The sequence below is a fragment of the Phocoena sinus genome, chromosome 19, assembly GCF_008692025.1.
Source record: "Phocoena sinus isolate mPhoSin1 chromosome 19, mPhoSin1.pri, whole genome shotgun sequence".
Lineage (NCBI taxonomy): Eukaryota > Metazoa > Chordata > Mammalia > Artiodactyla > Phocoenidae > Phocoena > Phocoena sinus.
In genome coordinates, this window is record NC_045781.1 from 9580778 (window position 1) to 9606017 (window position 25240).

Sequence of the window (25240 nt, forward strand, 5' to 3'; positions counted from 1 at the left end):
AAAGAGGGGAGGCTATGACATGGATGAGCCTTAAAAAATTATGCTTAACAAAAGAAGCATACAAAAGACCACTTATTGTATGATTCCGTTTATAGGGAAATCCTTAGTGACAGAAAGTAGATTCAGGGCTGCCAAGGACTGCTAATGGGTTACAAGGATTTCTTTTTGGTGACAGTGTTCTGGAATTAGATACTGGTGATGGTTGTCACAACCCTGTGAATGTACTAAAAACCACTGACTTACATACTTTAACAGGGTGAATTCTATGGCATGTGAATTCTATCTCACTAAAAAAATTAAGTTAAAAAAAGAGGGAGAGATCCAACAGTGGCCACGGCCCATAAAAGGCCACTTTGGTTCCAGCTCGGGCTGCCTTCCGAGTACCACAGGTCCACACTGATTTGGGGAGGACATAAACTGTTTCTCCCCCTCCCCTCTAGGCCAGCAAACCACCCCCTTTCCCAGGGCCCATTGTCTGGCAAATCCAGTCCTTGAACTGAAGCCTTCAGACCTTGGAATCTTAACCCCTGATCCACTTATCCCAACCTAATGTCTACAGAGCCCTCGCTGGGGCTGGGGGAAAGCAGTGATCCCTGAGCCCAGCCCCTGACCCCAATGTTAACCGTACCTCATCCCAACCCCAGTTTTGCTGAGGCAAGTGATCATTCTCTCAGGCCAAACACGTGGGATGCCATGCCTGAGCCCCCAAAGGGCCGCCTAAACCTAAAACCCAGCCTTAAAAGTCACCCTAATCCTGCATCTCACCCCATCCAACCTGCAACCCATTCCCAGTCCCAACAGACCTGCCATCTCTATCCCCAACTTCCAATCCTTAGCTCTGATCTATCCCCATTGGTGCAATCAGTTCACAGATCTTTACTGAGCACCTACTATGCGCCAGGCACGTATCTAGGGATAGCAGATGAACAAGGTAAGCAAAATCTGCTTTGAATTTATATTCGATTGGGACAGTTAGAAAATCTACCAGGGAGACAGAGGAATTTGATCATTTCAGATTGTAGAAGGTGCTATAAAGGAACACGCAAATCAGAGCAATGTCCCCTGGGGAGAGAGAGTACAGGGCTGGCAGAAGTACTTTTGCTGGTCAGGGAATGCCTCCTTTGAGGAAAGGACTCTGGAGCTGAGACCTGGATGATAACGGGGGTGGGGATGGGGGGGGGGGCGTATGGAAACCTGGCGACGGGGGCTTTTAGGCAGAGAGAACCACAATTCCAAAGTCATGCCCAGGGTCACCCCCTTAGGGCTCCAATCCCAGCCCTTGGGCCCAGCAGAACCTTCCTTCATGTCTTTACCCCAGAGCAGGGAACACAAGAGAGAGCTTCGGGCTCACATCCAGCATGGGGTGTCTCTGGGGGTACCCAGGATGGTGTTGTCACCTTGGGAGGTGTGAAGAGCAGGCGGGGGGTGGGGGGGTGGTGCCAGTTCCGGCCTGGGGTTGGGGGCTGAGGGTGGGAACCTGACTGCGGCCTTGTCCTTCTTCCCAGCCCAACCACAGCCTGGCCGAATAGGGCAGACAGATAACAAGTCCTTCCCGCCCCTGGCCCCAGAGAGGGAGGGGTTTCCTGACAGGAAATTGACCTCCTCTAACCCCCACCTCCTCAGATCCAAGCTCTCAGCAGTCCTGGCTAAAGTAGTCTCAGGACAGGACAGCTGCACGCACTGACAAGGAGGTAAGTCTGTGGGAGGAGGGGGCAGGATTCACACGCCCCTGGGGCGCTCTGAATTGGGGGCTGGACCAGAATTTGGGAGAACATGTGCCCTGAAGCCAGGAGAAGCTGGGGGCAAAGAGAAACTCTAGGACCTGACCTCGAGAGGGTGCCAACCAGCAAGAGGGTGGCGGGAGGAGATGGGGGAGCAGGGGCGGGTGCAGGGAAGACTTTGGGGACTCTGACGATCTAGGTTGCCAGGGAGTCACGGAGAGCTTGGAACCGCCGAGGGAGAGGAGAGGCAAGATGTCATTGGGTCGGAAGCTCTGAGTTCAGGTGGGAAGGCTGAGGCCAGAGAGGGATGAGGTGGGGTCTTGGAGATGGAGCCGGAACAAGGGTTGGGATGCAGATGGGATGAGGTTGGGAATGAAGATGTGGATGAGCCTGCAACAGGCTGGGCTGGTGACAGAATTGTTTGGGGGCAAGGTCTGGATTGCGGCTGTACCGGACACAATTTGTAAGGGCACTTCCCCGATACAGACACAGGCCTGGAGGTGATGACTTCTGCAAACAGGTCGGCTGGCCGGCAGAGGGTTTGGGACTTTGGGGAAAGGCTGGCAGTGAGGAAGAGAAGGAGGAGCCCAGAGAGGGAAGCTCTGGTGGCCAAGACATCCTGCAGCAGCTGGGAGGCTGGGGGCTTGAGGGATGCCTCGGAAGTGAGTCAGGGGCCGGGCACTGGGAGGCAGACGAGGGGGCCGGAGGGGGCAGGATGTCAGTTTGCAGAGGTGGGTGTTGGAGCCAGGAAGGGGAAAGACGTCGGGGCCAGTTTTGGGAAAATGTTGCAGCCAGGTCTGAGGATGTTGGAAATGGTTTGAGGGGGATCCAGTTGAGGGGTGGATATGGGAGCCAGCGTGGGAATGTCAAATCTAGCATGGGTGAAAAAAATCCAGTTTGGGTAATGTTGACTTCAACTGGAGGGAAATTGGAGGCCCTTGTTTTGAGGGGGAGGTGGATTATTTTTGGGGGGGATGATGGAGCCATTCTGGGGATTTGGCATGTGGAGGCCAGTTTGGAAGATGAAAGACGGAGAAATCAGTGTGTGAATAGTGTGTGTATGGGGAGGGGGGCTGGTATCGATTGCCCACAGCCATGGGGGTTCCAGGCAAGGGTTGCCATGGTGACTGCCTCCCTGGGGGATCGGGGACCATGGAGACTGGAGAGAGGCTGGGACAGTGTTTCTAGAAACAGGAGGCTTGAGAAACAATGGCTAAGGTGTAGAGGGTGAGGTCAGGGAGGAAAGAAGGGGCGGCCCCACCAGGAAAGGAGATGCTCAAACTCAGGGCCCCTGCAGCAGCAGCCTTCCTCCCAGGCCCTCCGTGCACTCCTACACCCACTGCCCCATCTTGACCCTGTCCCTAACCTGCTCAGAACCTGTCCTGGTTCAAAACAACCTATGTGTCCAGCCATGGGAGGATGTGAGAACACCCTTAACACGGATCGGTCACAGTCATACGGTGGAACAGTGTACAGCACTTGACTAGCGCCACAGAGACAGGCATGGAAAACCTCACGTGTAAAATGTGAGGGAAAAAAGCAAGAGGCAGGGGCTTCCCTGGTGGCGCAGTGGTTGAGAGCCCGCCTGCCGACGCAGGGGACGCGGGTTCGTGCCCCGGTCCGGGAAGATCCCACATGCCGCGGAGCGGCTGGGCCCGTGAGCCATGGCCGCTGAGCCTGTGCGTCCGGAACCTGTGCTCTGCAACGGGAGAGGCCACAGCAGTGAGAGGCCCGCGTACCGCAAAAAAAAAAAAAAAAAAAGCAAGAGGCAGGGGATACTTGTAGTATGACAGTATTTATGGAGAGTTCGAAACCACGTAAAACAATACATTATTTCTGGATACCAGTCTGGGTAGGCAGGCACAGGGGCAAAGTCTGCTTGGACGGCTTTCCTTGGGAGAGGGCTAGAGTGGGGGGCAGGATCGTGGGGGGAGGCTTGGGGGGCTTCAGTGCATTTGCAATGCTTGACTCTTAGTTCCCAGACCAGGGATTGAACCCGCACCCTTGGCAGTGAAAGTGCAGAGTCCTAACTACTGGACCGCCAGGGAATTCCTGCAATGCTTGACTCTTAAAAGAAAAAAAAAATGAACCCAAAAGAGCAAATGCTTGCATTAGATGCAGCTACTAGGATCGTAAGCACAGGGGTGTTTATTAAATTTATTTTCTATACTTTTCTGAACATTTGGAATCTTGCGTCATTTTCAAAAGTGCCCTTCTGTGGCTCCCAGCGCCCTCAGGGGAAAGTCCAAACCCTTCCTTAACGGTTTTCAAGGCCCTGAGCGTCCTGCTCCTTGCTGAGCTCTCCATTCTGACTTATCATTCCTCCTGTCCCACAAGTTAGGAAGTCCTTGTCTCCTTCCTTTGTTTCCTGTTTAGCACCCACTCATTCCCAGAGTGCCTGCCCTGGGAGCTGGGGACACAGACAGCCCCGCCCCTGCCCTCTTGGGGCTCACAGCCCAGTGGGGGACACAGACCCATTCCCAGACAGTGATGACCCAGAGTGGGAGTTTCAAGGGGGGTGCACCTGACTCAGCCTGGGCATCTGGGAAGAGGCAACACAGGGGCTGGGTCCCGAAGTGTGAATGGAACATGGAGAACAGGCCTCCACGTATAAACAGGTGCTGGAACCCAGAGGAGCCTGAGGTAAGGAGGAGGAGAAGGTGGGGTAGTGCTCATGAGGTGTACAGCAGGCCAGCGGGGGGGCCTGAATTTCATCTCGAGGGCACTGGGGAGCCATGGAGGGTTAAGAGAAGGGGGAGGGGCAGGTCTGAGCCTTAACAAGGTCCTCCAAGGTAGACTGGGGAACTAGAGGCTGGAGATCAGGGAGGAGGCTGCAGCAGGGAAGCAGGAGGGGGCTTGGACTGGGGCAGGGGCCATGAAGAGGTAGGAGACGGATTTAGGAGAAGGAACGGGCAGGACTCGGGAAGCTTCGAGCTCCATGAGGGCAGGGACTGGGTCTGCCTTGGCCACTGCTGTGTCCTCAGGGCCTGCTCAGGGCTGGGCCCACGTAAATACCTAATCTGTGTGTGTGTATGGGGATGTGTGTACGGGGATGTGTGTGGTAAAATCTACATAACATAAAATTTACCATACTAACCGTTTTAAAGTGTACAATTCAGCGGCATCTAGTACATTCACAAGGTTGTCAAGCATCGCCACTAATTCCAGAACGTCTTCATCCCTCTAAAAGGAAACGCTGTACCGGTTAGGTGGTCACAGCCCAGTCCCCCTCTCCCAGTCACTGGAAACGACTCATCTTCTCTCTGTCTCTATGCATTGGTGTATTCTGGACATTTCCCAGTAAAATGTTTGTTGAAGGAGTGAATGGGGCAGGGTAGAGGAGACCGGGGTACTGCCTGGACAGGGGAGACAAAGCAGGTGCCCAGCTGTGTGAATAGGACACCTGGGTAGACAGTGGGGTGGGGCCTGGGTCCCCATGCAGTCTCTGCCCTTCGCTGGCTGTGCCGCCGTGGGAAAGACCCTTCTCCTCTCTGAGCCTGTTTCCTCATGGAGTAGAAGGGCGCACTAAGATGATGAACACCCCTGGGCGGGAGTAGGGTAGGGGAAGGGTCTGGACGCCGATGCTCAGGGGAGAGAACCCTGGGTCTGGAATCTGACAGGCCTGGGTTTGAAACCCGAATCACTGTGGGACCTTAGGCAAACACTTGTGCTCTTCTGAGCCTCAGTTTCCTCGTCTGCAAAATGGGCACGGTGACGTGACTCTCTTCATGAGATTGCACAGACTCAAGGGGTAAGTAAGTGCTCAGACCAGTGCTTGGCACACATGCCCCAAAGTGCTGGGTACACAAAGGCATTGTCATCAACACCACCGATGGTCCATTATTTTTTCCCCAGGTCCCCGCCTGTCAAAATGCCCATCCTGAAGAGTCTAGGGCTGGCAGACTCTAAGATGTCCCGGGCGGGGACACTGCCCCTGAGGTCCTCTCGGAACCCCTTTGAGGAAGCTTCAGGGCTGGAAGAAGAGGAGGCTGGGGAACTGGAGACCCTGCCCAACGGAACGTCACGTGGCCGCCGTGCCACCCTGGAGAAGCTGGCAGGCCTGGCCCCCTTCCGGCTGGGCAGAACCCCTGGCCGGCGGGCGGGCAGCCCTGGGGACGGGCAGCCTCGCTCTTTCCTGGGCCGTGTGCTGACACCGGGGATCCGTAGGAGCTCAGCAGACTTTGGCCTCCTGGCCAGGCTTCAGGGGACCCGAGCCCAGGGCGACGAGGAGGCGGCTGGGGAGGCTGCCCGGAGACTGGCCTTCCTGAGACTGGGGCGTGGGCCCAAGCCCCGGCGGGCGTCACTGGCTGAGAGGGTGGTGCCCGCAGGCGAGGCGGCTCCCGAGCCCCCGCCCAAGGTCCCGGAGCCCCCAAAGATAAAGGAGCCACTGTCAGGTGAGTCGGGAGTCCTGGCCCAGACCTGGGAGAATCACAGTGTCTCCACCCGTGACCCCATCTCCATTCACATCTCCAGCTTCCATCTGCCCAGCTCCACGGACATGGCCAGCCCATCCCTGCTGCGGTCCTAATCTCCATCACCAAGCTCCAGCTTCAGCCCCGTCTCCACCTCCAGCCCAATCTGTCCCTCTCTCCACCTGCCTTCAACCTCGTCCCCTTGTCCAACAACAACCAAATGACCAACTTCGGTCTCCTCTCCTCCAATCCCCTCCCTGTCCCCAGTTTCAACCCTCTCTCCGTTACTATCCTCAAATTCAACCTCAATCCCGTCTCCTTTCAAAGCTGCCTCTTCCAGCTTCTGGTGCTTTGCTGGCAACCTTTGGCGTACCTTGCCTTGTAACTGCATCCCTTCCACCTTCCGTCCACACGTGGCCTTCTCTCTGTCTTCACGTCATCTTCTCCTCTGTGCATGTCTATCTTGGTGTCCAAGTTTCCCTTCTTATAAGGACACCAGTCATAATGGATCAGGGCCCACCCTATGACCTCAATTTACCTTGCTTACCTCTGTAAATTACCTATTTCCAAATAAGATCCCATTCTGAGGTACTGGGGGTTAGGACCTCACATATCTCTTCTTCTTGGGGTGGGAGACAAACACAGTTCCACTCATAACACCACCCCTGTTGTATCCTCAACCCCAATACTACCCCAAACCCCACTGTCTTCCTCAATGCCTTTTTCATTTTTTTTTTTTTGTTTGTTTGTTTTTTTGCGGTTACGCAGGCCTCTCACTGTTTTGGCCTCTCCCGTTGCGGAGCACAGGCTCCGGACGCGCAGGCTCAGTGGCCATGGCTCACAGGCCCAGCCGCTCCGCGGCATGTGGGATCTTCCCGGACCGGGGCACGAACCCGTGTCCCCCGCATCGGCAGGCGGACTCTCAACCACTGCGCCGCGAGGGAAGCCCCAAATGCCATCTTTAACCTCACTGCTATGCCCAACACCATGACAGCCGCCAACTGGTCCAGTCCCATGCCACAGCTCATTCCTCTACTCTCATCCCATCCTCAATCCCATCCCTGTGTGCAACTTCAACCCTTTCCCCTCTTCAGTCTCACTCCCACCCCAAAACCCCAGGTCCATCTCAGCGTCCCCCTTCAACCCCATTCACCTCCCCAACTTCCTCATTCAGTCCTAGTCGCACTCCCAGCCCCCATTTTCAACCTTAACCCCAAACTCAACCTCTTAACCCCATCTCCACACCCATCCCGAGTCTCAATCCTAACCCCATTTCCAACCTCCAACTTCAACTGTCCACATTCCTCCCAACCCCAACTCACGTCCAGACTTCTTCAAACTCACCTCCATCTATACCTTCTTTCCATCCTCAACTTTCACCTAAACTCATCTCCAAGCCCATCCCTACCCCAAACTCCAGATGACATTCTCAATTCCTTTCCCATCTCCCTCTTCCGATTTCAGCCCCAACCTCACCCTAACCCTAAACTCCCTCATCCCAGCCTCCACCTTCATTCCCATCCGCTTCTCCAGTCCCAGCCCTGCCCAATCCCCACCTTCCTTCAACCCTGTCCCCCACCCTGCGTCTATCCCCCCACCCCCATCCCCACTCCTACCCTCCCCCCATGGACAGCCCTTGCTGCCCCATCACTGGAGAGCCCTTCCTTCAACCTGATGCTTGATGCCCTCTACATCCTGTGCCAGAAGCTATTTCAGCCCCTGCTCCCTAGGGACTGGGAGGGCACCACAGGGAGGTGAGAAGGGAGTGACTCAAGCCCCCGCCTTCTGGAAACGGATGGGCAGAAATAGCACTGGCCAGGAAATAGTTTCTCTGCCAAGGAGGAAGCGGAGGGGGCTGGAGGTGTTGGGGGTAACCCTGGGCCACTGGGACCCTCTGCCTTCACTCAGAGGCCTCCCGAGCCCATGACTCCCCTCTCCTGGGGGAGTGTGAAATCATCGGAGAGCCAGGTCACCCTATAGTTGTCCCCACCCCCGAAAGACCCATCTCTGGTCTTCATACCCTCTTCCAACCTCCATGCCCCCACCCTGCCCACCAGTCCACTGGCTCTCTCCATCCCTCTCCCCCTTACCTGGCTCCGACTGTCCTCCCTTGGCCGCCCCACTTCCTCTGATGCCTTTTTTGACCCTGATGCCCTTTTTCTATCCCATCCGCCCTCAACTCCCCTAACTCCTCCCCACAGCCTCACCTACCCCCTGATACTCTCTTCCTAGCCCTGACCCCATACTCCAAGCCCTAAGCCTTTCCTTCTCCCTCATTCCCTTAACCCCACTTCCTCTGACTCCTCCTCTCATCTTACCCTCTTCCGAATCAGACACCCTTTCATCTTTGACCTCCTTATATCCAGACGCCTTCTCCCATCGCCAAAACCCCTCCTCCCTTCCCTGACCGCCTCCTGTCCCCTCCCCCTTGCCCTGGCTCTCCCCCTTGCTCCCTCCTCCCTCTCCGCCCCCTCCCTTCTCCTAGGCCCCCTCACCTGACAGCCTTCTCTCTTCCCCTTCTCCTGAAATGCCCCCACATCCCTCTCTGACCCCCACCTCTCCCCTCCCCCGACCCTCTTCCCCTCGCCTCCTCCCCGCCGTCCGCCCGGTTTCCCAGCCCCTGAGCTCCCGCTTTGCGCCCACAGTGCTGGAGATCCTGAGCTTGATCCAGCAGCGCGAGCTCGCGCGGGCCGACGAGCACATCTTGGAGCTGGAGGCCGAAGAGCTGGCGTCGTCGGGGGGCGGCGCGCCCGGGCCGCCCAAGGCCGAGGGCGCGGGCGGGGGCCGCCGGGCCCGGGACGTGGCTCTGCTGTACGAGGCCCTGCAGCGCGAGCTGTGGGCGCTGGTGCGCGAGACGCTGGCGGGCCCCGGGCCGGGCGCAGGCGCCGGGCCGGGCGCCGTGGCGCAGCTGGGTCAGGTGCTGGTGCAGGAGGAGGCGGCGGACGGGCGCCGGGGACCCGAGGCGGCCCGCAAGCTGCGCGCCCGCTGGGCGGAGGCGGTGGCGCGTGCGGCCCGGGAGCGCCTGGAGGCTGCGGCGCCAGGGGCGCCCGGGGGCCTGGCCGGGCAGCTGGAGGCGCTGCGGGGACGGCTGCTGGAGGATATGGGCGTGGTGCGGGGCCGCCTGGCGCCCTCCTACCCCGCCGGCCTGGGCGCCTTTGGCGTCTACCTGCGCGGCTATCACGGCGCGCTGGCCGAGTGGATCGGGGCCGCCGCCCGCCGGAGGCTGCCGCTGGCCGACCGCTACGCGCTGCTGCATTGGCATAACCAGGTGTACCCCAGGTGAGCGGGGGCCTAGGGATCGGCTGCCCCAAGGTCGAGTAGAACCCTCGCTTTCCCCCACTCCCTCCAGCCCCGGCCCCTTCAGAACCTAAGGAGCCTCCTGGACCTTCATTCCTAGAACCTTAATATCGTTGACCCTTCCAGGCTCAGCACTGGTAACATTTACAACCCGAGAATCTTAGCGCTCTCCACGCTTCCCACGCTAGAACCTCAGCAACAGGGATCCTTCTGACCCTAGAACCTTACCACCCGCCGTCCTTCCGGTCCTAGAATCTTAGCATTGTTGACCCTTCCAGTCCAAGAATCTTTAGAATCATCAACACGTACACTCTTCGAATCTTAGCACTGCCCCCGCTTCCAGTCCTAGAAACTCAACACCAATGACCCTTCTCATCCTGAAATTTTGGCACTGTTGACCCTTGGAATTCTAGAACCCTTACACCGCTTTCGCCTTAGACCCTAGGGCACAAGCGCTGATGACTCTTCCAATCTTAGAACTGATGACAATTTCGACCCTAGAACGTTAGCGCCAACGAGCCTTCTAATCCTAAATCTTAGCTTCATCCCCCCTTTGGATCCTAGAACTCTGACACTTGTCGGTCCTTCCAGTTTTAGGATGGTAGCACTTCTGGTCCTTTGAACTCTATAATCTTAGCATCTAGAACCTGAGTACCATTGACCCTCCCAGTCCTAGAATCCTATAACCATCGAGCCTTTGGCTCTTAAAACATTTCCATTCTTGTGGCTGGGGGATGGAGTACGGTGATCAGCTATGACTGGGTCCCTACAGGCTCCAGGGAAAAGGGAGTTAGCCACACCCAAACCACACATTGGAGGGTGAGGGAGTGGGTGGTCCCTCATCGAAATCAAGATGGTGTCACCAGAAGAATGGGAAGGCAACAGTTACCAACACTGACCTGTCCAGATCCCATTTGGGAATATATGTTCATGACACTCACATGCCATCCACGAGAGATGGAGGCGGAATAGAGAGCCTGGAATGGTGAGACATGAGTTAAGTCTGATTTGCAGGGAGATGGGGCTTCTGGCTGAGAGGATGCCATGAGCAAAGGCCTGGTGTGTGCAGGGGTGGTGTGGAGGTGTGGGGAGAGCAATGGCACGGCACAGGCCGGGGCATGCAAGAGGGTAGAGGCTGGGAGTGAGGGCTGGAGTGGCGAGGCCTCCAAGGCTAGGTGATGACGTAGGGACTAGGGGCGGAGGTGGAAGGGAGCTTCTGTCTGGTGAAGCTCTGGCGGGTGAGACCTTGCGTGCCAGGTCACAGAGCCTGGACTTGACCCCTACGAGTCTTGCCCGGACACCATCCATCAGGGAGCTGACTTGGAACTGGAGCCAGGGGAGCCACAATTCCAGAGACTTCCTTTGAGAGATGAGCAAAGCTGGCCCCGAGAGAGGAAGGGAGAGGCCCAGGTCACAAACACACAGGCTGTGAAGGGATGGAGGTGGGGAGGGGTTCAGCTCCCGAGCCCCACCTCTCACAGACCGCCCCCCCGTTTCTTACCCCCACCCCCAGAGAGGTCCTAGGTCTGGTGGACATGGTCGCCCTGGAAAATGGGGAGCTGGAGCCCCTTCTGTCCCCTGGCACCCTTCGTGGCTTGGAGGATGAATGTGTCACAGACGTTAAGGTACCTGGAACTTGGCTTTGCTGATCAGGAAGCCGGAGGTGCTCTGCCGGGGGGGGGGGGGGTGTCACACTGAGCTTGGGGGCCTCTCTCCGCCCCCTTTCCCTATCTCCATCTCCCCTTGCCCTTTGTGGACTTCCGAGTTCCGTCCAACAGACGTAGAAACGTAAGCCCATACTGATCACGTCTGTCTTATGTTCAGTGTATCCAAAGCACTCGGCCGGGCGTGGAGATGCTCAGTAAAGGTTCAATACGTTCAGACACTTCAAATCTTACAGCCAGAGAGCCAGTCACAGAACCTCAGCTCGCAGACTCAAAGACTCACAGAAGGAGGGCATCAAAGCATCTCTGCACATAAGCAGGGTGGACAGCAAACACGGTTAACAACTGGCCAGGCACAGGCACCGCTGAGCCGGATGGCCCAAGCTGAAAACAGCCATCCCAGCCACAGGGGTGTTTCCGGTCTAAAAGCCAGTCCCGCCCCAGCCACAGAAATCAGTATCTTTGCAACTTGAGAGCTTTGAATCTCGGGATCGAACAAGTCTACATTCATTCTCAGACTCACTGAATTGAAGACAACATAGGACCAGAGAATCAAGAGATGTGTAAACCTTAGAATCCTAGACACTTGGAATTCTTGAATCGCAGAATTTGGAAATCGTGAAAGAATTGTCTTGCAGACCTGAGAGCAGAGTCTTAGAATCATCAGATAATGAGAGAATAAGCCCTTAAACCCTCTGGCTATTAGATGGAGGAGGCTTAAAACCACAGACTCAATATCAAATGCCAAATTGTAGACTTAGGAATGGAAGGGGCTGGGGAAGTTTTCTGGTCCAGGCTCTCTCCCCAGCGTTACCTAGATGAGCTCACAGGTAGAATCCAGAGCTGTAGGGGGGCTAAGGGGCAGGACGGCGGGCGGGGAAGAGGGGGGAATCGTGGTATGAGAAAGGGAGGGAGAGGCTCCCAGGGACTCTGACTCCTGCCTCTGCCCCCACTTCCCCACTCCAGGCTCAGACACGGGCAGCCCTGCTTCAAGTGCTGCAGAAGGACGCGGGGCACTGGGCAGGTGCGGAGGACCGGTCCAGCAGCCTGGCACAGGACGTGTGTGAGGTAGGGGGCGGGGAAGAGGAAGGACAATCAGCTGGATGGTGACCAGTGGGAAAGTGGGACCTCGCCTCCTCATCACTTCTCATCCCCCTGGACCACGCAGCTGCTGGAAGAGCACACAGAGCGAGCGCCCCGCATCAGCCAGGAGTTTGGGGAGCGGATGGCCCACTGCTGCTTGGGGGGGCTGGCAGAATTCCTGCAGAGGTATGGAGGGCTGGGGGGAAGGGCGCAGGGCTGGGGTGGCGGTGGGGCATCCGGACCCGGGAGCCAGCAGAGAGAGGAGAGCTGAAAGTGAATCCAGTCAGGATGGGCAGGGGCGCCTCTGTGGGGATCACAGGCTTTGCTGGGCTACGTGCCCAGCCAGGGACCCTTATCCAGCAGTGCTCCATCGGTCTACCATCCTCCCTTTCTCCTCCCACCAGCTTCCAGCAGCGCGTGGAACGATTCCATGAGAACCCAGGAGTCCGGGAGCTGCTACCCGACACCTATATCAGCAGGACCATCTCCCTGGTCAATTGTGGGCCCCCCCTGAGGTTAGAGCACCCACAGTGTGTGGGCGAGAAGGCCAGTCCTGGGTGACAAGCTGAACTGGGGTGCCTGGATCCTGGGTGGGGATCGCAGAGCTAGCCCCGAGAGGCATATCCAGGGTACCTTAGAAGCATAAAACCTGGGAGTCCTAGAAAGAACCGTAGCATCACAGAGCACTAGAATTATAGAGTAATCAGAACCTGGGAGTGTTAGAATTACAGGAACCTAGAAGCCAGACTCTAGGGATTACATTTTTTTAAACATTTTTTTCTTATAGTACTTTCCTTGTATAGTTGATTTAGCATGTTGTGTTGATTTCTGCTGTACAGCAAAGCGATTCAGTTGTATTACTTTACCTTTTTATTAACTTATTTTTAATTGAATTTTAAAAATTAGGAATGCATTCAAGATACAACAAGGCACACAGTGAAAAGCCTCCCTCCCCCACTCCTTCCCTCCAGTTATTGCTAATGCCTCACATATCTTTCCAGGGGTATTTGATACATATACCAGTAAATATGTGTAAATAAGTGTATATACGCATAGACACACTTCATGCATATGCATAGATAGCCATGCATATTTCATAACATACAAGTAAATCTATTACTATGTGCATACATATTATTCCTTTTCCTTTAAAAAAAATACAAACGGTAGAATATTGAACACACTCTGTCCTTTTCCACTTAACACCTTGGAGATCTTTCTGTCAGTGCCTGAAGAGTTCCCACCAGGTTCTTTTATATCTTTTATAGCTGAACTGTCTTCCACCGCTTGGATGTGCCGTCATTCATTTAATCTGTCCCCAGTGGATGGACAGTTGCCTCCACTCTTTTGTAGAGAAAAACCTGGCACATCTGTCAACTCCCACAAGTGTGGGGACCAAGGATACATCCTCAGAAGGGGATCTGCTGGGATGTGGGCAGAAAGTGCCCAGTTGCCCTCTAAACCAAGTTATTCTCCTTTCAGTGATGGAGAGGGTCATCAACTGTTACAATGACAGAAAATGAGAAGGGTCGAATTTTAGAATTACAGCCCTTTAGAAGCACAGACTTTTAGGATGGAAGCATCCCCTCTCTCACCCAGAAAGTAGCGAGAGAAATAGACCCCTTCCTCCCCGCTCCATCCCCCAGACTCCCAGCCATTCCACAGAGCCCCCCAACCCCCAACCCTCCAGACATCCCCTGATATTTCTCAGCCCCCAGGCCCCCCCAGAGCCCCTGACTTCCCCCAGCTCCCCATCTGACCTGTCGCCCCCATGCCCCACAAAATAGGGTCCGTCTCATGGGAGACAGGTCCAGGCAGTTGGGCTGAGATGTTGAGGCTCCTTGACTTTTGGTTCCACTGATCCCCACAGGGCTCTGGCGGAGCGCCTGGCCCGGGTGGGACCCCCTGAGAGTGAGCCGGCTCGGGAAGCTGCAGCCAGCGCTCTGGACCGAGTGACCCGACTCTGCCACCGCATCCTGACCGACCTGCTGTTCCAGGAGCTGCAGGTGAGAGAGGCAGTGGGCTGGGTGGGGCCGGGGCCAGGACAGGGGAGTGCCCCCGCCCCATCCTGCAGTTCCTTTCAGCCCATGACTCAGTGTTCGGGAAGCAGAGGGGGTGGGGGGTGATGGCCGTGTCTGGGCCGTTTAGGGGGACGGGGGGGGGCGCAGGAAGGAAGAGGTGGGAGGATATGGTCAGGGGGAGGATAGAGAGCGATCAGCATGAAGGGGCCTAGGGGACTGGGTGGAACCCCTCCTCACTGAGGTCCTCCAAATCCCTGCCCAGCCTCTCCTAGACCCTAGGGCCTCATTCACTCATCCCCGGGGTCCTGCACATGCCCAGAGGGGACTGGATTCAGAGGTGGGTGAGAGCGGGGTGAGGAGCTGGTAGGAGTACCCGGGAATGGAACTGAGAGGTGTGCATGTCCCTGGTTGTGATTCGTGCTCAATCCACATTGTACGTCGGGTTGTGTCCCACCTCTGCTTAGAACCCTCCATGGCTCCCAGCTCACTTAGGGCAAAAGCCAAAGTCCTCCCTGTGGCCCCCGAGGCCCACATGGTCTGCCCTTTCCCTCTCTGACCTCATCCCCTCCCACTTTCCTCCTTGACCCTCGCTTCTCCTTAACGTGTCAGACACATTCCAACCTCAGTACCTCTGCACTGTTCCCTCTGCCTGGACTACTCTTCCCTCAAGAGCCACAAAGCTCCCTCTCTCACCTCTTTCAAGTTTTGACTCAAATGTCACCTTCTTAGAAGGACCTCCCCTGACTGCCCTGTTTAAAATAGAAGCCCCTGAGATTCCCACATGCACCCCCCCTGCCACTCTATTTGTCTCCAAAGCACTTATCACCACCTGCCATGCTATATCCTTTGCTTTTTTTTTTTTTTTTTCCAATCTGTCTCCTCCCATTGGAATGTCAGCTTCTCAAGGGCAAGGATTTGTTGGAATGTTTCTAAAATAACTTTTCTATTATGGAAAATTTCAAACATACACAAAAGTAGGCAGAATGACAGAATGACCTCTTGTGGACCAGCTCCAGCAAGTATCAACTCCACCTCTCCCCCCACCTCTCCTGCCCACTGGATTCTTTTCAAGCACATCTTTGGCATCCTACCATCATCCATCAACACTTTAGCCTGTATCTCCGAAAGATAAGGAACCCAGCCTTTTAAAACAAATGTAACCGCAATGCCATTTTCCTACCTAACAAATGGAACAATCATTTCTTAATATCGTCAAATATCAGATCAGAATTCAGAGGCCCCCAAGTGCTTATAATTATCAAGCGCTTGGAGTTTTGTTTATCTCCTTTTGTGTTGTGTCCCCAAGCGTTCTCCAATGTATCCCCCGTGATCCACCCAGGGCTGGGCCACAGGCAGGGTTCAGAGAGTGTTTGTTGAATGACTAAATGGACAAGCATGGGAATGAAAGTGAGTGTTGGGGGGAAGGGGGTACAGTCTTTGTTCCAGGCCTGGCTGTACGGCTTACAGGTAGGGGGACTTAGGCAAATGGCTTTCCTCTTGGGGGGTCTATGTTTGCTCATCTGGAAAATGGACCCAGGAATTCCAGGCTTCTCAGATGGCTGTGAGGAAGCAATGGGCTTGTGGCCATAAAGTACTTAGCTTGGGTCCTGGCCCTCGGGTACTGGCCATTAGGGAACTTCATAAATGTACAGAGTTTATAGCAACAGCAACACGTCCTGAGCTGAGTGCTGTACCAAGAGCGTCAGCTCAGTTGATTCACACCTGCTTTCCAACAAAAGCCCACAGGCCTCAATTTTGGAGGTTCAGAAAATTGGGCTACTATGGGATGAGAAAGCAGGAAGGGGGTGCTGGGCTGAGTGGGATAGGAATCTGCTTCAGACCCCCATGGACACCAACCCCAGAGGTGTCCGGGCTCCTCATGCTCCCAGCCTCCATCTGAGGGACAGACCCACTGCCCATCCCACCTCCAGGATCCAGATACCTCCCTCCCCTCCCTCCACCGGTGGCCACTTACTACATCCTATGAATCTACCACCTGCATTCTCCTTTCCCCCTCCTCATCCCTTCTCACCCCTTCCCCTCCTTCCAGACCCCCCATTTCTGCCTCAGTCTTGCCCCCTCCCAGCCATCTCGGTGAAGCACAAAGCTGACCCTCTCCCTCCTCTGCTTAGAACCTGCCATGGATCCCCAGTGCCCTCAAGAGAAATCTGAGGCTCCTCCCAAGCCCAGGAGGCCTGTGTGCTCTGCTCGGTTCACCTGACCAGCCCCATCTCTTCACTGGGCAGTCATACAAGCCCCCCCCCCCCCACCCCCGCATCCCCCTGATTAGAAGGGTCCTAGCTTGGTTTAAAGTTCTGCTCTCTCTGTCTTGAAGTTCTTAATACTTTTTGAACTAAGGGTCTCCCATTTTCATTTTTGCATTGGGCCCGTGAATTACATAGATGGTCTTGCCAGCCACACTGACCTTCCTTCCGGTCCTCTGACCCGCAAGCCCATCTGAAATCTGAACCTTCTTCACACTGGCCTTCCCCTCGGATTGAGCCACTCCTTCTCCCACCGCTCACTTGGCGAACAGTGACCATCTTCCTGGCCTCAGCTCTGGGGCCCCCTCCTCCAGGAAGCCCTCCTTGACTCTCTATGCTGACTCAGGCTGGGCTTCCTAAACCCCTGGGCTCCCTCTTTCCAGCCGTGGCCACTCTGAATGGTCACTGTCTGGGGAACGCGTGTGTCTCCTCTTCTGGAGGAGAGCCCCAGGAGGTCAGGGCTGGACTGTCTCCGCACTGCTGTGTCCCCAGCACTGCGCAGCCCTGGCTCAGCTCAGAGCAGCGTTTTGGGAACAAATGTTGGATTGATCTGTGAAGAAAGAGGGCAGAAGGGAGGCGAACTGTGACCCTCTGCCCACTCTGTCCCACCCAGCCGCACTTCAGCAAGCTGATGCGCAGGAAGTGGCTGAGCAGCTCGGAGGCCCTGGATGGCATCGTGGGCACGCTGGGCGCTAAGGCCCTGGCACTGCGCAGGATGCAAGATGAGCCTTACCAGGTGCATCTGCTTGTGCGGGGGAGGGACGCAGGGTGGGACCCGGGGCCGGTGGGGGGAGGGTGGGAGAGCAGAGCTAGAGCGCTCAGAGGGGAGAGACCCCTTCTAGGTGGGGACAAGCTCTCTCAGGGCGAGATAGGTGGCGCTCTACCTGTGGTCTGCGCGGAGGGTGCCCGCGGATACCGGGGTGTAGCGCGGGATGCTGGCGGGGTTGGGGCCTCTGGATGGTGGAGCTCCGGAGAAAGCGGAGAGGGCTGGGATGGGGCACCCTCTGGGGGCCGGTGGGGGAGGGTCCGCGAGCTGATTAGGAGGAGCAGGACAGGGGTCACCCACTGGGAGCCGGGAGGGCCGCCGGCGGCTGGGGGTGGGCAGGGGTTCCCGTTGGGTGTCCGGAGCGGGAGCGGGCGGGTGGGAAGCGGGGAGGGGGGTCACCGGCGGCTCACACCCCCTCGCGTCTTCCCGGGTCCCCAGGAGCTGGTGGCCGAGCTGCACCGGCGGGCGCTGGTCGAGTACGTGCGGCCCCTGTTCCGCGGTCGCCTGCGCTGCGGCTCCGCGCGGACCCGCAGCCGCGTGGCCGGCAGGCTCCGGGAGGACGCGGCGCAGCTGCAGAGGCTGTTCCGACGGCTGGTCAGTGCGTCCTTGGGGGCGGGGGGCGGGGGGCTCCGAAACTACGGAAAACTTTGGCTTCCGGGAATCCCCAGACTCGATAGCCGGGGGCGGGGGCTTAGAATAAGACCCTCACCCAATTTGCAGCCAATAGTAACACTCTGATCTTCGCCCTCTGAGGGTAAAAATTGCCTTTCTAACTGAAAGAGACAGCGCTCTGGGCACAAATGAAGAGAAAAATGGTCCCTATGCCTTGTTGTGGGGATTAGATAAGTCCCATTAAAAGGGCTTAGGACCTAAACGTTAGCCATTATTATGAGCACAGATAGTCGCTAAATGCAAGAGAAACGCAGAACCTTAGCGTTCCCAAATTCAAGCATTTAAAAGTCAGCAAATCTTATTTGTACCCAGTTGTAATGAGCTGGACGGGAAGGGTGTCACTCAGCCGCTATTCCAGGAGTTTCTAACCTAGAGTCCTTGGAATTTTCTTTTTAATTTTGGGGGAGATAATTGTAGAGTCACATGCAGTTATAAGAAAGAATGCAGAGAGATCGCTGGCATACCTTATGCAGTTTCCCCCAATGGCAACATTTTGCAAATTTCGAATAGGTTTTGAGGGGTGTCCCCGAGCCCCAAATTATCTGCAAAACTGGGAGTAGGTTATATTATGGATTTTTCTTCAAATTTCCAAAGGTTCCAGATAACCTCTGACTGCAGTCTGCCCTCTGCCCGGTTTTATGGACGAGAAAACTGCCAGGCGAGGCGAGGCCTTGGGAGGCTGTGGTTTCGAGGGGGTGGGTGGGTGTTGAGTGTGAGCCCGGGGTCTTCCCATGCAGGAATCCCAGGCCTCGTGGCTGGACGCCGTGGTGCCCCGTTTGGCCGAAGTTCTGCATCTGGAAGACACGCCCAGCATCCAGATGGAGGTGGGGATGCTGGTGCGGGACTACCCAGACATCAGGTGAGATCCCCACCCCCACGCCGGCTTGGTTTCTTTTTGCCCGCGCGGCCGCCAGGCCGAGGTCTCCCGGAGAGCCTTGGCATCCGTCCCTGCGTTTCCTGCCCCTTGGGCGAGGGAGGGAGGCGGCGAGCGTGTCTGACGGCCGTTTCCTGCTGGAACCAGGGCATTATTAATACGATTCCCCTCCTTCTCTTGCCGCCGCCGCCGTCGCTGCCGCCGCCGCCGCCACCAGGGCTCGCAAACAAACAAGCAGTCACAGGAAGCCCAGGGCAGGGGGGCGCGGGGCCGCCCGGCGGCAGGAAGGGCCGGCCCAGCTGGGGAGCCGCGGGGGACACGGGGACACGCACGGGCACACGGGCGCACACGCATTGGGACAGTGGCAGGCGCCGTTCAGATCCTGATGGACCATTTCCTTTCTCTGTGATCCTCTCTGAGCCCCCGTTTCCTCTTCTGATCCATGGGGACAAGAATACTCTTTTCATAGGATTATTGGGGATTGATTAATCATCATCCGTGCTGACAGCAGTAACAATACCACTTCTTGCTTATTGAGTTCTTATGTCAGACCTAAGAAAGCATCTTACATAACCACTCTGTGTTTATTTATTTATTCATTGTAGGCAGTATTTGAGCATTTTATTTTATTTTTTATTCTTTGGCTGCAAGGCTGCAGCATGTAAAAGTTATTTTAGAAGACAAGCTATTTGAGAAAATCTTTGCACGTCAAAGGCAGCACTGTTGTGAGTGCCTAGCACCACCCGAGGCAGGCGGAAATTAAGTAGCTGACCCCAATGTCACAGCTAGCCGGCAGCGAAGTTGGGACTTGAGCCCAGGCAGCAGGCTCTGAAGCTGGTACACCTGACCACCACACAACACTGCCACTTGCACAAGGTGGCGGCAGTCCTGCGATGCTAGTCGGGCAGACATTCTGTATGCAGAGAGACAATCCCCCAGGACCCAGGAGTAAGGCATCAGCTGGGTTGAAGTTGAGGACGTGGGGCTGAAGGTGAGGATTCTGGAACTGATTCAGGATGGGCGGTTCTGCTTCTGAGGTGTGGGGCTTATGTCCTTGGGAAAGCACAGAGCCCTGGAGTCGCATGGGGGCCAGGGTCCCGGCATTCCTGCTGGGTTGGGGTTTCTGAACTCGAATCTGAACTTGGATATGCAGCTGAGTTCGAAAGGTCTCAAGCTGGGCTGGGAGGAGGGGTTCCAAAGCTGAGTTTGGGGGCTGTGTTTTGCATCTCTGTTGAGCTGGAAGGTTCTTGAGCCCCATTTTGGATGAGTGTTTTGGAGCTGTGGGGATTCCAAACTTGGGATGCAGGAGGGTAAAGAGACTGAGCTGGATTGAACGGGGTGGTGAAGACCCCAGAACTCTGTTTGAAATGAAAGTTCTGGAAATGAACGTTGGGTGCAGGATCTTGAGTTGAAATATGATGGTGGTTCTGGAGCTGAGTTTTGGATCCGGGATCTGGAGCTGAGATTGGGGTGAAGGGAAGTTTCCATTGTGTTGGATTTAGGGGCGAGGGTTGTGGAACAGAGCCAGTTTTGAGCACAAAGTTTCTGGTTGGAGTGAGGGTCCCCAAGGTGAATTTTAAGTTCTGGGGGAGAATTTTAGTTGAGAACAATTCCAGGAATGGGTTAGAGGTGAAGTGAGTGTTCCAAGGCCGAATTTGGATGAGGGCTCTGGAACAGCAGTGGTGAAGACTCCAGACCTGGCGCTGGGGTGAGGTGAGGGTTAGGATAGGGCTGTGGGTGAGCACTTCCGGGCTGGATTTGAGTGATGCTGTGGGGCTGTTTGAGATGAAAGTGAAAGTGAGGTTAAGGGTTGCTATAGAGTCCAGAGCTTAAACAGGTGCAAGGGTACCAGAATGGAAATTCAGGAGCTGTCTGAGCCAAGTTGGGGGTGAAGATGGAAGGTTATTTTAATCAGGAGCTGAGATGCGGCAAAAAGGAATATCCTTGTGCTGGGTTGGGAGGTGACAGTTCTGGAATCCACTGCGAGTAGGAGGATTTGAAAGTGTTTGGAAGGGAAGCTCTGGAGGGGGGCTGGTATGAAGGGGGAATCTAGGGGTGCTGGTGGGAGGGCGGGATCTCGGGGGGACTGGTATGGAGGGGGAATCCAGAGGGAGCAAAGGGGCTCCAGAGCTAAGGCAGGTTCTGGAACAGACGGCCGGGTGGGGCCCACAGGTGGGCTGGGAGTGTATCTGGAGGACCCCGTGCACCTGCCCCTCCTCTTCCCCAGGCGGAAGCACGTGGCAGCCCTCCTGGACATCCGCGGCCTGCACCACACAGTCGCCCGCCACGAGATCCTGGCGGTGGCCCGGGACTTGGAACTCTCTGAGGGGGGAACCTTGTCGCCCCCCCGGGACCGTGCCTTCTTTGCAGACATCCCCGTGCCCCGGCCGCCTTTCTGCCTCAGCCTCCCTCTCTTCCTGAGCCGCCTCTCCCTCTCCCGGCTGGCCTGCCTGCCCTGGCCTCGGCCTCCATCTCCATCTCCATCACGGCCCCGGGCCCAACACTGAGACTCTCCCTGCTTCACCTCAGTGCCCCCCCATCTCTGCTGCTGACAGACCATCCTCCTGACTCCCTGTCTGGGGCCACAGACCCCTGGGCTGGAAAGATCATTAGAGATCTCCTCACCTACCCCCAAACTCCCTGGACAGAAGAGAAAGTGGCCAGAAGGAGCAAGGACTTTCCCGAGGCCATGAAGCCCATTCCCAGCACCACCTCCCCAGCCCAGTGAGTGGTGGGTGGTGTTTTGGAAGGCTCTACAGAAATATCCCAGGCCCCCCCTTTCCCCTCACCTCAAGGTCTGGCCTCAATCCAATGTATTAAGGAACGTACGATACTTAGAATAAAGAGGTTTCTATTTAACACAAGGAAGGGCTGAGTCCCCAGTGTGTGGGGGGGAGGAAGGACCCGGGGCAGGGACCAGGGCCAAGGGCTTCTCACACACCCAAGGCCGGGCTAGGGTCCAACTCCTGGGCAGGGCAGTGGTGGCTGAGGCAGGCCTGCAATGCAGGAGCAGCCGGGCCGCCCTGTTTACACCAGGTTCCCGAGGCTGCGTGACTCCACAGCAGGCCCTTGGCCTCTCTGAGCCAGCGTCCCTCATTTTGTCAACCCCAAAGTGCCTTCCTTCCTGGGCCTAGCGGTTCCACCTTGGCAAGCCCCCCCCCCCCCGCCCCCCTCATCCTTAGCCGGGAAACTGTATCTAGAGAGGAAGGAGGTTGGGGGCAGGGCTGGCGGCATCCAGGGCGCCCTCCTGGGTTGACGCAGGAAAATGTCAGGGTGGGAAAAATTCCAGCCTCTCACCCCCAGCCCTGCCGGATCCTGGTCCCCACGGAGACCTTGAGGTCACCTCCTTGCTGACCCCTGCCCCTCCGGCCCAGTTGGACAGCCTGTGATGGATGCTTCCTGGCATGGCTTTTTTTTTTTTTCCCGCGAAGTCGGAAGGAGGAGGCAGCCAGGGGTCAGCGTGGAAGCTGCGGTTGGAACCTCACGCACATTTGAACTCACGTTTGAAGGTGGGGACTCGGGACTCTTGGAGCCCCAGGGCTGTGTGACGCCGGATAGGAAGCTGACCCTCTCTGGGCTGTGGTTCCCATCCCTCTCTGAGGAACTGCTTAACCTCTCTTTGCCCAAGACAAAGCGAGATGCCCAGAGGATATATTCACCTCACTTGACGTCCTAAAATGACACTTTCAATGTCATTGATACACAAGAGAGGAGTTGAGGAGTGAACATTTTGTACGTATTTAATTAAAGATGTATTCACCTTGGTCTGGCCGGGTTCTTTTCAGATTTTGATGCCCCGCTTAAAAACGGCTGTACTGAAATATAATTTACACAGCAGACAATTCATCCATTCGAAGTGCACAATTCAGTGCAATCACCCCGGCAGTCAATTTTAGAACATTTTCAGCATCCCCCGCAAAGAAACCCTGCACCCCTTAACCATCAACCCAACCCCTCTATCCCTCTCAGGCCCTGGTGACCACTGGCCTCTCTCCGTAGATTTGCCTGCTCTGGACATTTCGTATAAATGGGATCACAGAATACGTGGTCGTGTGTGTGTGTGTGTGTGTGTGTGTGTGTGTGTGAAGAGCACAATGTGAGATCTACCCTCTTAACACACTTCTAAGTGCACAATACAGGAGTGTTAGCTCCTGACACCATGTTGTACAGCAGGTCTTTGGACTTCCCCATCCCATCCCATCTCTCCTCTACTTTGACGAATCTGAGTATTCTAATTCTTCATGATTTTTTATTGAAGTGTATAGTTGGCTGACAATGTTGTGTTCATTTCTGCTGCACAGCAAAACATATATAGACATTCTTTTTCATATTCTTTTCCATTATGGTTGATCACAGGATATTGACTGGAGTTCCCTGTGCTATACGGGAGGACCCTGCTGTTTACCATAGTAGTTTGTACCTGCGAACCCCAAACTCCCAATCCATCCCTCCCCCACCCCCAGAGTCTGAGTATTCTGAATACCTCACGTGAGTGGCATCAGGCAGAATCTGTCCTTTTGTGACAGGCTTATCTCACTTCACATAATGGCTTCCAGGTTCAATCATATTGTCACAAATGGGAGGATTTCCTTCTTTGTAAAGGCTGAATAATATTCTGCCGTACGGGCTATACAACATTTTCTTTATCCATTCATCTGCTGCTGGACGTTTGGGTTGTTTCTGTATCTTGGCTATTGTGAATAAATAAGTGATCTTTGGGGTCTGTCTTCTTTCACTCTGCATAATATTTTCAAGGTTCATCATGTTGTAGCATGTGTCAATATATCGCTTCTTTTTATCGTCAGATAACATCCCACTGTCCGGATGTACCACATTTTACTTACCCACGTATCAGCTGACGGACATTTAGGCGTTTTTTACTTTTTGGTTATGAACATCGTGCTCCACTTTTTTTCTAGATTACAAACATTTTCTTGGTCCCCTGGGAAGCTCTGACCTTACCCTGAGTTTCCACTGGGGGATGAGCCTCAGTTTCCACTTTTTTTTCTTTTCTTTTTTTTTTTTGCCTCGCTGCACGTCTTGCGGGATCTCAGTTCCCCAACCAGGGACTGAACCAAGGCCACGGCAGTGAAAGCCTGGAGTCCTAACCACTAGGCCACCAGGGAACTCCCTCAGTTTCCATTTTTGTAAAATGGGGGAAAGACTCCTGACAGTTGCATTAATTTAGCACCGACCGCATGCCAAGTGCCATGCTCCCGAGGATTCACTCAACAAACTTGCAGATTTGGAAACAGAGGCCCAGATGGGGGCAGGAGTGAAGCTAAAGTCACCGTCCAACGAGTGCCAGGGGCAGGACCCCTCCTGCTCACCCCGGGCTCTGACAACAGCCCTGCTGCCAAGCGAGCGGGCTGGGAGCACTCAGCGAGGAGGCTGTGTGTGAGGCGTTTGGCTCAGATCCTAACCCAGAGAGAGCGCTTGTAAAACACTAACTGTTTGGATTCAGACTGAGGTGATTTCTGGCTGTGGGATTGGGGCAGGGTGGCAACTGTTTACTGGGTACCTGTGCAAGGGATTCCCTGAGTGTATCTGAAATGCAGAACATCCCATGGCACCATCCCCCTGGCCCTGGGAGAAGGGACTGTTTCTGTCAGGCAGGAAGCAGGCTCAGAAGGTTAGGACAGTATGTTAGAGGCAGTGGCTGGAATTTGAACCCCAATCAGATAGACTCCAAGAGCTCTTGGCCACTGTCTGCCAGCCCCGCTGTGTGCCAGGACAAGCGTGCGCCTAACTCACCGTACCCTGTGCCTCACTGCCTGGTTCTATCCCCGTCAACCCTTGTGAGGTGGATGGTGTTATTTTCCCTGGTGCACTGATGAGGTCCCCAAGGCTCTGACGGTCACCCTGGTCACACAACCAGGAAGCGGCTGAGCAGCCCCATCACTGGGGAGAAAGATGAAGCCAGATGGGGAGGCGACTATCCATGGCCACGGTCCAGATGAGAGAAAGGGAGGCAGGGAGCCTCCAGGTGGCGCCATGCCCTCTCCTCGAACTGGGCTTGAGTCAACTAGGATCAGGATAATTCAACTCCATCTAAACGTGAACTTGCATCCAGGACCAAAAAGTCACCTGGCCAGGAAATTCTGGGCAAGGAGAGGCACCAGGGGTCAGGATCCACACTGCCCTGGGGCTTCCCGCCCCCTCCCCTCCATCCCTGCCCAGAGAGGGTGGGGACCCTCCTTTTCAGCCCAATGCCTCTCTGATGAACAGTGTGGAAGACGCCCCTGAGGTGTAGGGGAGACATCAACAGCGTCCAGTGCTGACCCAGCAAAGCCCCTGGGCCCCTCCCCAGCCCTCCAGATCTGAGCAGGTGTCAAGCTTGAGGAGACAAGCCTGGGTCTCGCTGTCTGCAAAAGGAGGAGGACAAAGGAGGGAACTTACCAAGCCCACACCCTGCCTTGGAGCCTCAGCTCCCAGGCCTTCTGCAACTTGCACCCCCTATCGGAGC

At 55.6% G+C, this 25240-nt stretch overlaps 1 protein-coding gene across 3 annotated transcripts; it reads left to right on the plus strand.

The window, feature by feature from the left end:
* Positions 1–1618: 1618 nt before the first annotated feature.
* EXOC3L2 (exocyst complex component 3 like 2) lies at positions 1619–22539 on the plus strand. Of its 3 annotated transcripts, none has more exons than XM_032614086.1 (12): positions 1619–1691; positions 5577–6115; positions 8779–9412; positions 10944–11055; positions 12061–12162; positions 12263–12363; positions 12582–12692; positions 14048–14183; positions 17076–17198; positions 17667–17822; positions 18638–18759; positions 21002–22539. In XM_032614086.1, exons 2-12 carry the CDS (start codon positions 5593–5595, stop codon positions 21279–21281), a joined length of 2400 nt encoding a protein of 799 aa, XP_032469977.1. In that variant the 5' UTR covers positions 1619–1691; positions 5577–5592; the 3' UTR covers positions 21282–22539. The 3 variants fall into 3 exon arrangements, with proteins under 3 accessions (XP_032469977.1, XP_032469979.1, XP_032469976.1); XM_032614088.1 differs by lacking the exon at positions 1619–1691 and adding an exon at positions 5363–5472 and having other exon boundaries at positions 22206–22539; XM_032614085.1 differs by lacking the exon at positions 1619–1691 and adding an exon at positions 5364–5472.
* The last annotated feature ends 2701 nt before the right edge of the window (positions 22540–25240 follow it).